General features: G+C 44.3%; 1 protein-coding gene and 1 pseudogene across 1 annotated transcript in view; one reads left to right on the top strand and one right to left on the bottom strand.

The window, feature by feature from the left end:
• Fbn3 (fibrillin 3) overlaps positions 1 to 14099 on the bottom strand; it is a 108858-nt gene that overhangs the window by 46112 nt on the left and 48647 nt on the right. Inside the window, 3 exon segments of the mRNA XM_048340645.1 lie at positions 7933 to 8072; positions 8981 to 9090; positions 9092 to 9122. Of these exon segments, the coding sequence (XP_048196602.1) occupies positions 7933 to 8072; positions 8981 to 9090; positions 9092 to 9122 (281 nt within the window).
• On the top strand, positions 1745 to 2358 carry LOC125347937 (annotated as a pseudogene).

The raw sequence follows: 14099 nt of genomic DNA, 5'->3' as shown, positions 1-14099 counted from the left end.
CCAATACACCTTCTTCTCAGCAGCCCATGGATCATACTCCAAAATAGACCATGTCATAGCCCACACAAAGAACCTCAGCAAATATAAAAGTATTGACATCATCCCATGTATTATATCTAACCACAGTGGATTAAAGGTAACCCTCAATAACAACGGTTACCACAGAGGCTATACACATTATTGGAGGCTAAACCCCACACTGTTATAAAACACATGGGCCACAGACCAAATTAAAGATGAAATCAACGAATTCATAAGCCACAATGACAATGAAAACACATCACAAAGAAAGCTATGGGACACAACTAAGGCAGTACTGAGGGGCAAGATCATTGCCCTCAGCACTCACATTAAAAGAATGGAAGCAGAGCAGGTGAATAACCTCACGATGAAACTAAAACAACTGGAGAAACAAGAAATGACAGAATCTAAAATGACTAGGAGGAGAGAGATCACAAAGATTAAAGAAGAGATAAGTCTGATTGAAAATAGCAAGACCATTCAACAAATAAATAAGACTAAAAGCTGGTTCTTTGAGAAAATAAACAAAATTGACAGACCCCTCGCAAGACTTACAAAAAAACGAAGAGAAGAGACTCATATACGTAAAATCAGGGACTCCACCGGAAAAATTACAAGTACACACGATATTCAAACAATCATAAGGAACTATTTCCAGAACCTCTATTCAATAAAAAACAATAATTTTACAGAAATGGATCAATTCTTAGAGAAGTATAAACTGCCCAAACTGAACCAAGAAGAAATAAATCAACTAAATAAACCAATAACTTACAGTGAGATTCAGGGGGTAATCAAGAACCTCCCAACAAAGAAAAGCCCAGGCCCAGATGGATTCACCAACGAATTCTATAAAACTTTTAGTGAGGAGCTAATACCAATACTCCTCAAACTCTTCCGCGAAATAGAAACAGAGGGAGAAATCCCAAACTCATTCTATGAAGCTAATATCATACTCATTCCCAAACCAGGCAAAGACCCAACAAAAAAAGAGAACTACAGACCAATATCACTCATGAACACAGACACAAAGCTCCTCAATAAAATATTAGCTAACAGGATCCAGAAACTGATCAAGAAAATTATTCATCATTGTTGGGGGTTTGGACAACCCCTTTCTCCCCCCACGGGGAGAATGGTAACCACAAACTCTGTGAAAGAGCACTCAGCCTGGCCCCCCGCCAGCGGAAGGCCAAAGGCGTGCTCACATGGGCAAGCGCTAAGTTGAGGAAAGGTTGCTGAAGCCTCCCCTCCCCCCAGTCCCCTCACATGTTACCAAGGGCAGAGGCGAAAAGGAAGGCATCAGGGACACGCTGCGGTGGTGGGAAGCGTCTCAAAGACTTTAATATGGAAGGGCACTTATATAGAAGTAATGGCGGGAAAGAAAGGGGGCTGGCCAAAGGGCCAGTCATAGGCTAAGGATCACGTTCATCAAGTGACATCACGAAACTTCCCTTTGTGGGCGGGACAACTCCATCATGGTGGCACGCACGTGTTCACCTCCCAAGGGGTGGAGGCCAGAAGGTGGGAGGGACTTCCATTGTCCCAAAGCTGGCGGAAGGGCAGCCTTCCCAAGGCCATAATAATCCCCAACACATCATGACCAAGTAGGCTTCATCCCACAGTCACAAGGATGGTTCAACATCTGTAAATCAATCAATGTAATTTACCACATAAACAGAACTAAAATCAAGAATCACATTGTTCTTCCTCGGCCTTGGCCATGGCGAGAGGCAGTGGTGCCGGGGCGGCAGCAGCGGTGAACCTGAACGCAGTGAGGGATACCATGTACGTTCTTCTTGGGATTTGAAGAATTTTGAATACTGGCTTAGATATGGAAACCTCGTCTATTTGTGTACGGCTTTGTGAACAAGGAATTAACCCAGAAGCCTTATCATCGGTTATTCAAGAACTTCGCAAGCACTCAAGGCTACTGAAAATATGACAAGCTGATTTTCTGGAGAAATTCTGATGAGATTTCAGTTCTTGAAGATAATTTGAAGATTACAATGTAGTCAAGAATGTCCAGTTAGATTACTACATGAAGCTGTGTAGCAATTTTTTTCCTTCTTAAAGGAATTATAGAACCATAGCTTTATAAATCATTGGAAAGTTGCTTACATGATGAACTATCATATGTGTTCATATCACATCTTATTAACTTGTTTTAATGGTCTCTCTGCTTTGGCATTGCTATGTTCATATTTATGTATTCCTTATTTATAGCTCTGATAGATTTAATTTTCTAAGCAATCTGTCTATCAGATGTGCACATCTGCTGTGCCTGTTTGAAGTATAGTGGAACCCATCTCTAGTAATGTGTAGTAGTTACGACTTGTTGACGTTTCCATTATAAACTTTAATGTTGAATTGTTTATGCATAATAACTGGGTTTATGTTTTGTCAAGCTGAAAGGTGACATGATTTCAGCCACCTCTTGTGAGTTTTGATTTAGACTCTTTTTTTTTTTTTTTTTTTTTTTTGCCAGTCCTGGGCCTTGGACTCAGGGCCTGAGCACTGTCCCTGGCTTCCTTTTGCTCAAGGCTAGCACTCTGCCACTTGAGCCACAGCGCCACTTCTGGCCGTTGTCTGTATAAGTGGTGCTGGGGAATTAAACCTAGGGCCTCAGGTATACGAGGCAAGCTCTCTTGCCACTAGGCCATATCCCCAGCCCCTTGATTTAGACGCTTTATGTGTTAGCCAGTCTTGTTTTTAAAAAACAGAGCATAGAAGACATTTCTTATCATCTGTAATTAAACAGAGAGTATTTAGTTTTATAAACAGTTGATAATAGTGTGAATCAGATCATTTTTGCATTGAGCAAAGTATAAAACGTCTAGACACTTAGATTTTTAGAAGCAATATAAGTGTTTCACTTAGTATTTGCAATTTGAATCATTTAAAATGAATGAGAAGGGCTGGGGATATGGCCTAGTGGCAAGAGTGCTTGCCTCGTATACATGAGGCCCTGGGTTCGATTCCTCAGCACCACACATACAGAAAATGGCCAGAAGTGGCGCTGTGGCTCAAGTGGCAGAGTGCTAGCCTTGAGCAAAAAAGAAGCCAGGGACAGTGCTCAGGCCCTGAGTTCACGGCCTAGGACTGGCCAAAAAAATATATAAATATATAAATTAAATAAAATGAATGAGAATATTAGTTGGAGATATTTTTCTTTCCAAGTTTTATACTCTACAAAGGCCTACAGAATTATGTATTAAGTAAAAAATATCCAATATGCAAAATTCCTTTTATTTTTATTGTTAGAAAGGTAATTGGAATGTTTACCTAATAAATCTTGAGTAGTTATTTAACAAATCACTATATAGGTGATATGTTTAGCAGTTATATGATATTTCCTAAAGGAAGTTTGAAGTCATTAAAAAAATAATAAAGTGTGTATCAGGAATTTAAGTATGGTTTTCTAGAATAATTTTCTGTGTTGTCATTTTTACCCTTTAAGTTTAAATTCAGCAGAGGATGGTTTAAATTTTTTTTCTTTTTTTTTTTTTTTTTGGCCAGTCCTGGGCCTTGGACTCAGGGCCTGAGCACTGTCCCTGGCTTTCCCCTCCCCCCCCCCCCCCCCCCCCCCCCCGCTCAAGGCTAGCACTCTGCCACCTGAGCCACAGCACCCCTTATGGCCGTTTTCCATATATGTGGTGCTGGGGAATCGAACCCGAGAGCTTCATGTGTAGGAGGCAAGCACTCTTGCCACTAGGCCATATTCCGAGCCCCCTGCCAAAAAATTTTTTTCTAGGAAATTGAAGATATTATTGGTTCTGCTCCTGTAGCAGAATCTCAGTGGAATTGTTTTGCAAAGTTAACATGGATTTCATATGATTATTATTTTTTTTATTTATTTTTTTGGCCAGTCCTGGGCCTTGGATTCAGGGCCTGAGCACTGTCCCTGGCTTCTTCCTGCTCAAGGCCAGTGCTCTGCCACCTGAGCCACAACGCCCCTTCTGGCCGTTTTCCATATATGTGGTGCTGGGGAATTGAACCTAGAGCTTCATGTGTAGGAGGCAAGCACTCTTGCTACTAGGCCATATTCCCAGCCCCATGATTATTATTTTTTATTTAGCTTTTTTAGCTACCATTTAAATGATGGTACAAGTATTGCTTCTTCCATGGCATGTTTCTTTGTTCAAATACATGGAAGTGGTTTTAGTAAGCTTTATTGATTTCACCTTTTTTTTTTTGGCCAGTTCAAGGCCTTGAACTCAGGGCCTGACCACTGTCCCTGGCTTATTTTTGCTCAAGGCTAGCACTCTGCCACTTGAGCCACAGCGCCACTTCTGGCCATTTTCTATATATGTGGTGCTGAGGAATCGAACCCAGGGCTTCGTGTGTATGAAGCAATCACTCTTGCCACTAGGCCATATTCCCAGCCCAGATCTATTGATTTTTAAATAACTTTTTTCTGTTTTTAAAAACAGAAATCCTATTTTGTCTGGGCACAGTGGTACAAGCCTGTAGTTCCATTTACTCAGCAGGCTGAGATACAAAAATCACAAGTCTGAAGCTGCCTTCACTACATAGTGAGAACCTACCTGAAAAATAACAAATAATCTCAGCTTTTAACCATTCTTTTTTTTTGCCAAACAAGATGGAAAATCATAGAACTTGTGATATGTTTTATTGATAATAACCATTTCAAATACTGCACTACATGTGCATGATACAATCAAAGAGAATACTTTTCTCAAACTCCTAAATTTGTTTGTACTTGTAGGCCATGAGAATTGATGGTCATATTTATGATTTTGTAGATTAAGTTATTTCTGTATGAAACAAAGTAGGAAAATATATTGAGAATTAATTGTTTATAGAAGACTTTTTATATTGTGTCACATTTCTTAAATGTAAACATATATTTTTAATGCATACCTAAGTAATATTTAAGAAACCAACAAAACCATATAATTGAAATGTCATGCATGTTGTCAGTGACAAAAATAAAATCCTTTTGGTAGTAAAAAAAAAAAAAGAATCACATTGTTATCTCAGTCGATGCCCAAAAAGCCTTTGACAAAATACAACATCCATACTTACTAAAAGCTCTGGAGAGAACAGGAATAGATGGAACATTCCTCAGAACAATAAAAGCCATATACAACAGACCAACTGCTAACATCATATTAAATGGAGAGAAACTTAAATCATTCCCCCTAAACTCAGGAACAAGACAAGGATGCCCACTCTCCCCACTTCTTTTCAACATAGTGCTGGAATCCCTAGACATAGCAATAAGACAAGAGGAGAACATCAAAGGGATCCACATCAGTAAGGAAGAAATCAAACTATCCCTATTCGCAGACGACATGATCTTATATCTGAAGGACCCAAAAAACTCAGTACCCAAACTCCTACACCTAATAAACCATTTTGGCAAAGTAGCAGGATACAAAAATCAATCCACAAAAGTCAGCAGCTTTTCTGTACACCAGCAATGTACAAGCAGAAAAGGAAATTATGGAAACAATTCCATTTACAGTAGCCAAAAAAAGAATAAAGTACCTAGGGATCAACCTAACCAAGGACATGACAGACCTATTTAATGAAAACTATAAAAATCTAATAAGGGAAATCAAAGAAGACACAAGGAGATGGAAAGACCTCCCATGCTCATGGGTAGGCAGAATCAATATAGTGAAAATGGCCATATTGCCCAAATTGTTATACAAATCCAATGCAATCCCTATCAAAATCCCAGTCACATTCTTCACTGAAATAGAGAAAGCAATCCATAAATTCATATGGAACAGCAAGAGACCTAGAATAGCCAAAGCAATTCTAGGCAAAAAAAAAATCAGTGCAGGAGGTATCACAATACCAGACTTCAAGCTCTACTACAAGGCCATCATAACAAAAACAGCCTGGTATTGGTATAAAAACAGATCGGAAGACCAATGGATTAGAACTGAAGATCCAGAAATAAAACCGCACTCTTACAGCCAACTGATACTCGACAAAGGAGCTAAAGACATACAATGGAATAAACATAGTCTCTTTAACTACTGGTGCTGGGAGAACTGGGCAGCCATAGGCAGAAAACTCAAAGTAGACCCAAGCCTATCACCACGCACCAAGATCAACTCAAAATGGATCCCTGAATCCTTGAAACTACTGAAGGACAGAGTAGGAAAGATGCTAGAACTTATAGGCACAGGAAGGAACTTCCTGAATAGAGTCCCAGGGGCACAACAAATAGGGGAGAGACTCGACAAATGGGACTACTACAAATTAAAAAGTTTCTGCACAGCTAAGGACATAGCCACCAAACTAGAAAGACAGCCAACCATTTGGGAAAGGATCTTTACCAGCACAGCAACAGACAAAGGCCTAATATCTGTCATCTACAGAGAACTCAAAAAACTAAGCCCCTCCAAGCCCAATAAACCAATTAGGAAATGGGCAAAGGAGCTAAAGAGAGACTTCACAAGAGAAGATATAAAAATGGCAAAGAAACATATGAGGAAATGCTCAACATCCCTGCTAGTAAAGGAAATGCAAATAAAAACACCCTGAGATACCACCTCACTCCAGTTAGAATGGCCTATACTCTGAACTCAGGCAACAACAAATGCTGGAGGGGGTGCAGGGAAAGAGGAACCCTTCTCCATTGTTGGTGGGAGTGAAAATTAGTACAACTAATTTGGAGAACAGTATGGAGGTTTCTCAAAAAGTTCAATATAGACCTACCCTATGACCCAGCCATACCACTCCTAGGCATCTATCCTGAACAGCAGGTCCCAAGATATCAAAAAGACATTTGTACTTCCATGTTTATCGTGGCACAATTCACAATAGCCAAAATATGGAAACAACCCAGATGCCCCTCCACAAATGAATGGATTCAAAAAATATGGTACCTATACACAATGGAATACTACATAGCGATTAGGAATGGTGAAATATTGTTATTTGCAGGGAAATGGTCAGAACTTGAACAAATAATGTTGAGTGAGACAAGCCTAGAACACAGAAATCTAAAGGGCATGATCTCCTTGATATGACTGTTAAGAAAGGGAGACGGAGAGACAGTTTAGACCAGGTCTGTGAAACCAAAAACTGCTTGTCAAATGGTATTTCCCACAGGATTGGGTCAGCGACCCAACATTATGTAACTAAAACCAAACAACTACTCAACATATAAAGGTCAAAAATTGACCTCTCAGTGGAATACAATAGCTCAAAAGCTATGTATGTACGTTCATATAAGACTACTGTCGACATATTGTCTAATGTCGACATTACATTTAAAGCCCTAGGCGAATTTTCTTGGGCATAGACCATGTGGATACTGTATATGTTCTTGATACATTGTGTATTGTATATATGTCTACTTGACCTAGGGAAGGGAAAGAAAAACAGGGTGTAAGATATCATAAGAAATGTACACATTGCCCTACTATGTAACCTTTTTGCACAACACCTTGTCAAAAAATTTGTGTTAAATTAATAAATAATTTTTTAAGTTAAAAAAAATCAAAACAAAAACCCAAGCAACACACACAAACATCTCCCTTCTGTAAGCACATAAACACACTGACAAATGCATACACCAACACACTCACTCCATGCAAGCACACCTTCCCCTACAGATAGTCACCCAAACACACTCATCCCCGTACATGCTCACCGACATGCACATACTCATACCAACTCACATGTAAACACCCTTGTGTAGACACACATGCTCCCACAGACTCACAATGCACGAGTATATAGATACCCTCTCACAGAACACAAACTCACATTAGGGCATGTTCACATGCACCCTCTATGTCCTATGCAAATATACTCACTCCTGCTTGCACACTTTTCAATTGCACACACAGGCTTATCCCCAGGGAGAACCATAGACACACCAGCCCACCATCTTGCTCAGACAACAGACATCCCGACAGGCACATGGTCACACTAACACACATACCTTCGCAGGTGGTGCCCTGGGCTGTCAGCCTAGGGGACACCAGCATTCGAAGCTCCCCTCGTGTTGGTGCAGCTGCCTTTGTGGCACAGCAGTGGCTCCCTCACACACTCATCTAGGTCTGGTTTTGGAGAAAAGATGGTACATTGGACATGCAGACCAAGGATGGGGTAAAATGGCTCCTGGAAACTTCTCTCAGCTGCTCTCCACCCATAATCCTGCTAAAGTCAGAGCAGCTGGGAGACTCTGTGTGCTACCACACCTGGCTCGATGTTTGCTTATTTATGGTGCTAATACTGGAGCTTGAACTCAGGGCCTGGGTACAGTCCCTTAGCTTTTTAGCTGAAGGCTGGTACTCTACCACTTGAACCACAGTTGTTATTTGTTTTTTATAGCTATTTTTTATAGCTAATTTAAGATAAGAATCTCACAGACTTTGCTCTTCTGGCTAGCTTCAAAGAGCAATTCTTAGATCTCAGCTGGAGTAGCTGTGATTACAGGCATGAATGAGCTACCTGCACATGGCCAGATGTTTCCTCCTCCTCCTCCTCCTCCTCCTCCTCCTCCTCCTCCTTTTCTTCTTCTCTTGGTGGCAGTATTGGGGGTGGAACTTGGAGCCTCTAGGTACTATCCCTGAGCTTTTTGGTTCAAGGATACCAGTTGAGCTACAGCTCTGCTTCCAGCTGTTGGGTTGTTAATTGGAGATGAGGCTCACAAACTTTCCTGCCCTGGCTGGTTTCAAACCTAAATCTTCAGATCTCAGCCTCCTTAGTAGCTAGGATTATTACTGTGAGTCACCAACACCTGGACAGATGTTTCTTTAATGGCAGCATGTCCCAGACTTCTGTGCTCTCTAGGAGACATGCCCCATACCCACTATGCAGGCTGCTCCAAGCATGCAGCCCCCTCCCAGGCCTCTTTCCTAACGGGAGTGCACTGAGGCACCCAGAGTCACTGTGCCCCTTCTAGAGGGCAGTTCAACATGCCCCCCTCCTCTGTATGCCCATCCCTCCCACCCAGGGCTCCCACCAGGAGGCCACTCTCCCATGTAGTTCTTCATGAGCATGAAGCCACTTGTGTAGCCTGGAAAACACTTGCACTCAAAGCTGCCAGGGGTGTTGATGCAGATGCCTTGGCCAGAGATTAGGGGAGATGACACACTCATCCATGTCTGTGGGGACATGGGGCATGACCTGGGGGTTTGTGTGTGCAGTATGAGGAAGCAAAGGCCAAGGGGGCTTCAGATAAGAGGAGCTATGGGACAGGGTCTCCATAGACATGATGTCTGGCAAAGAAGACACAGATACTGACCCTAGCCAGAGGTTTCTGGGTGTGGAGGCCCCCAGAGGTCATCATTGCCAGTTCCTCCATAGAGACAGTGGGATCCCTGCTGCCCAGAGAGTGTGATGATCTGTCCTAGGTCACATAGAGCACAGGAGGATAGGACAAGAGGTGCCTAACGAATAGACTTCACTGGGCCAGTGGCTCATGCCTGTAATCTTAGCAATTCAGGAGGCAGAGATCAGGAAGATCTCAATTCCAGGTCAATGGGAGAGGAGGAACGGTCTGCAAGATTCCCAAGTCATTGTTCATGCCTGTCGGGCTCGGGTCGCCTCTCCCGGCGTGGGGTTCAAGGCTCAGCTACGTTTCTCGCCACCCCCTTTTCTCACCCTCTCTCCTGGTCACCCGACCGGCAGGTAGGCAGGATGGGGCGGAGGAGTCAGTACTGAACTCACGTGCGCGCAGCCTAACAAGAACGCTTACCCACCTCCTTACCGGTAAAGAAAGCCAGGCATACGAGTCTCGGAGAAGCTTCAAGAGCAATCTGATTTATTAAGGCGGGGGTAAAGGGAAATGATAGCGAGAGAAGGCGATCGGCCAGGACGCCGATAGGCTGAGAGCTATCACCTGATCCCCTCTTGAGCTAACGTCACTCGAAAGCGCCAAGCCAGGGCGAGACAGGGAGGCGCCTGGGCTGGCGAGAGAGTTGGGGGCTGGGTGCAAAGCCGGTTCTTCTGGTTCCAGACCCAGAGAACCATAGCCTGCTTCTGCATTCCCCTAGGGCTTGGGGGCAGGGCGTCAAGTCCCCTGTCAATTCCAAAGGCTGGATCCCAACATCTGCCCCTTTTACATTTATTTTTTTTTCTTTGATCAGCAGGAGGCGCCCTACTTGAGAGCGCGTCGTGTCTTAGGTTGCACCCCCCCCCATGGGGTGTCGTACCCGTCTTGAGCTAACGCCCTAGCTCTTCAGGCTGACCTTCCTGCCGGGCTGGCGGGCCCGATGAGAGGACTCGGGGGGAGTGGGATTGACACTTGAAAGAAAGCCCTGATAATTTTCTCTCATGCCAGCGGACCTCAGTGAGCAGCAGGTCCCAGGGGTCGAGTGACGAGCCTCATGGGGTTCCTATATGGCTAAAAGGCCAAAGGCCACTTGGTACCTAGACAGTTCTGGCCTATCGCTTACAATATAAGAGACCCATGTGTCTAGCACAGGGCAATGTAAACATAATGTAAATGGGAGCATAAAGCAGAAATGAGCATAAGCAATCGTAATACAAGGCAAATGCAAACATGAGCAACTGTAACACATGAGCAATTACAACACAGGCACAAAGCAATGGAGGGTCTCTTATAAGGCTCAGTCCATAGGAAATAGAGGAATCCTGGTCCATTCTGGTGTCACTCAAGGTAGCGCAGATGGCTCTTCCTTCCCTCGATGGTGAGGTAGAGGCAGGTTCAGGTCCTGGCGATTTGGCAGCCAAGGTGCTGGTAACTTAACAACTGAGGTTAGTAAACACTTTATAGTAAACATTGCAGAAAGGTGCCAATCCCTTGCTTATTGTAAACATTTATCATAAAACATTAAGGTGTCCGAGTCCTTTAGCTCCTATTTCCCTCCAATGGGGACCCCTAAGATAAGCAGCAAAGGGGGGAGCGAAGGGAGGAACAACAGTGTGCAAAATTTCCCTTTGGTCCTTGTGCAAGGCTGTGGGCCATGCTGCCACAGCAAACATTACTCCAAAGGGCGCCAGGCAAGGTCCAGGGAAGAACCAGGGCCGACACTGGGTCCACCGCTGGTACAGGCAGGCTTTCCCATTTCTCCATGGAAAATTCCACCACGGTCTTTGCTTTCCTGAGAGGAAACAAGGGGAGACATCCCTCAAGGGCAAGTGCCCTTGGGTGGTCATTCTGATGAACAATATTTTACGTCTCTAGCAGGTATCCAGATTGGATTCGGTTCCCCAGTTGGGAAAACGCAAGCGAAGCCCCTTCCGGCACTGATAAGTGGGTCTGGACGTCGCCATGCCCCTGTAAGGGGATCCTTCCAACGGACTTCCACCTCTAAGTAGGGTGTTTGGCTTGACCAGTGTCTCTGGAAAGCCGACAGAGGTTGGTCCTTAGAGAAATTTAAAATATTTAATGTAAACATCGCTGTCCTCAGCTGGTCATGGGGGCTTTCCCCCCCTTTTTGTTTTAATAATTGATCCTTCAGGGTCTTATTATGCCTCTCAATTATGGCTTGACCCTTTGGGTTGTATGGTATTCCAGTGGTATGTTTAATATTCCACATTTGGAAAAATGCCTGTAAAGGCTTACTGGTGAAGCAAGGTCCATTATCTGTTTTCACCTGTAAAGGCAGCCCTAGGATAGCAAAACATTGTAAGAAGTGGCTTTCAGCATGCCGTGCTCTTTCCCCCATATGCAGAGAGGCTCAACACGCGCCAGAGCATGTGTCAATAGACATAAATATATATTTTAGCCTTCCAAAAGGAGCGTAGTGGGTTACATCAGTCTGCTAAATTATGTTAGGTTTCAAACCTCTTGGGTTCACCCCTGGAGGTTGCAGGGGAGGGACCTGCACGAAAGGCATACACGATTTGCAAGTCCTTATAATCTTTTTTAAGTCTTTTATAGGAATTGAAGGAAATCTCTGATGTAACCCTCTCCAATTTAAGTGAGTACGCTCATGGAGTCCTTTGGCCATTTGAAGGTTTTGAGGTTGTACAATGGCCAGAGCTATAACGGTTCCATTAGTGGCCAGCTGGTCAGCCATACGATTACCTTGTGCCAGGTCCCCAGGCAATCCTTGGTGTCCACGAAGGTGCTGTAAAAATATAGGCTCACCCCGCTCTTTTAACAAAGACCTGACTTGGATCATCAGAGGCGTGATTGGGTTTTCATCTAATTTAATGTATGAACATACGAGGTTGGGTAGCAAATTAACCACATACAGACTATCAGAAAACAAGTTCATTGGCTGTTTGACATGGGTCAGTGCCAGGGAGACTGCGTACAATTCTTTAAATTGTGCAGAGCCAGTGACGGCTTCAAAGTAATGGGTGTTTTCTTTCCCACCGGCAGGGGGCGAGGCAGAGCGCACCACTACGGCAGAGCTGGCTCGTCCCCCATCTGTAAACACATTGGCAGCCTTGACAAGAGGCTTGGTAGAGAAAAACATGGGAGGTGTCCATTGTAGCCTGGAAAATGAGGTCACCCACCTCGAGGTGCCATAGTGGCAATCTACCTTGCCCATAAAGCCCTCCAGGGCACTGGACACACGTGCATTATTCCTTCTGACCCATTCAAAATCTGACAACCGGTAGGGAATAGTTAGCACATCGGGATCTCGCCCATAATGTCTCAGGAAAGTATCCCTGCCCTTAATTACCAAGTCAGCTAGCTGGTCTAGCTGGGAATAAACTCTGGGAGCTCCTCCTACTGATGTGTGCACCCATTGAAGGGGCTCGCCTGACTAATAGCAGCTGAGGAAAGTTCAGACCCGGGGAGGATCCAAAGGCAAAATGGGCACTCAGGCTGGTAGTGTGCCAGCTGTGCCTTATTTAGGGCCAATTGGATTTTCTGGAAGGCTGTTTGAAGTGATGGAGTTATTGTAATAACATCAGTGGGCGCTTTGCCCTTCAAAGAGTCATGGAGCAGAAGCAGCTCCTCTGTAGGCAGGTAAAGCCAGGGTCTTAGCCAATTAATTTCCCCTAACAGTCTTTGCATCTCCACCAGAGTATAAGATGGCTGGAAGGATAACTGGGGCTTAAGGGAGCACACAGAGTCTAGTTTAAGCTCTGCCCCCAAGATCTTAAAGGGGTATACTTTCTGAACCTTGTCACTGGCTATACGCAGCCCTCCTCTTTGTAGGAGTGTTTGTACTTTGCTATAGGCCAAGTCTAGCACTTGAACATCTGCTGATCCAATAATAATATCGTCCATGTAAACGAACAAAACAATATCTGACTGGTTCTGAAGGGGTTGGAGAACTTGTGACACATAATGTTGGCAGAAGGCAGGACTATTAACCATGCCCTGAGGTAATACTACCTACTCATACCTCTGATCAGGCCCCTGGTAGTTAACCGAGGGCACAGAGAAAGCAAACTTCTCGCAATCCTGGGGGTCGAGGGGAATGGAAAAGAAATAGTCCTTGATGTCAAGTATAATAAGATTAAGATCCCGAAGAATAGAGGGGATCCATGGCAGCCCCCTTAAGGGGGTGCCTGCGGGGACTTTCTTAGGTGCTGTACCATCCTCCATTTACCTGAGGCCTTTTGTACAACAAATACAGGGCTATTCCAAGGGCTCAGCGAGGGTCTAATATGCCCAAGGGACAGTTGTTCTAAAACTATTTCCTTTAACTTTTCTAATTTGTTTGAGGGAATAGGCCACTGTTCCAACCAAATCGGGGCGCCCGGGTGCCATCGAATGGCAGGGACAGTAGGAACAGTGGCCCTTAGGATTGGGGGTGAGGCCCTGTAGGAGAATTAGGAGCCTCCAGCCCCAAGGCCTCAGAGGGAGGCGCTTTTTAGTAGCCACTAGGGCTACCTGGCAGGTCCTGGCCTGTGATGACCACAGCCTTAATCTTTCCCAAGATATCTCGTCCCAACAAGTTATCTGGTGAGTTGGTGATTAAGGGATGCACTACTCCCTTGCCACCATTCATATCATCCCAAGGGAGCCAGTCTCTGGTTGTTTCACTTTCAGCTGTGCCTCCCACCCCCGACATCTGGGGGCCAGGGATTAGGTCCCACCACGGAGGCACTAGCTCCTTTAATATGGTCCGATCTGCTCCTGTATCAATTAAGAATCGGAACTTCTTTCCAAATATCATGATTACTGTATCTGGCCTCATCTCGGGGAC

This window comes from Perognathus longimembris, chromosome 3, assembly GCF_023159225.1.
Source record: "Perognathus longimembris pacificus isolate PPM17 chromosome 3, ASM2315922v1, whole genome shotgun sequence".
NCBI classification, from domain to species: domain Eukaryota; kingdom Metazoa; phylum Chordata; class Mammalia; order Rodentia; family Heteromyidae; genus Perognathus; species Perognathus longimembris.
This window is presented reverse-complemented; position numbering and strand designations above follow the sequence as displayed.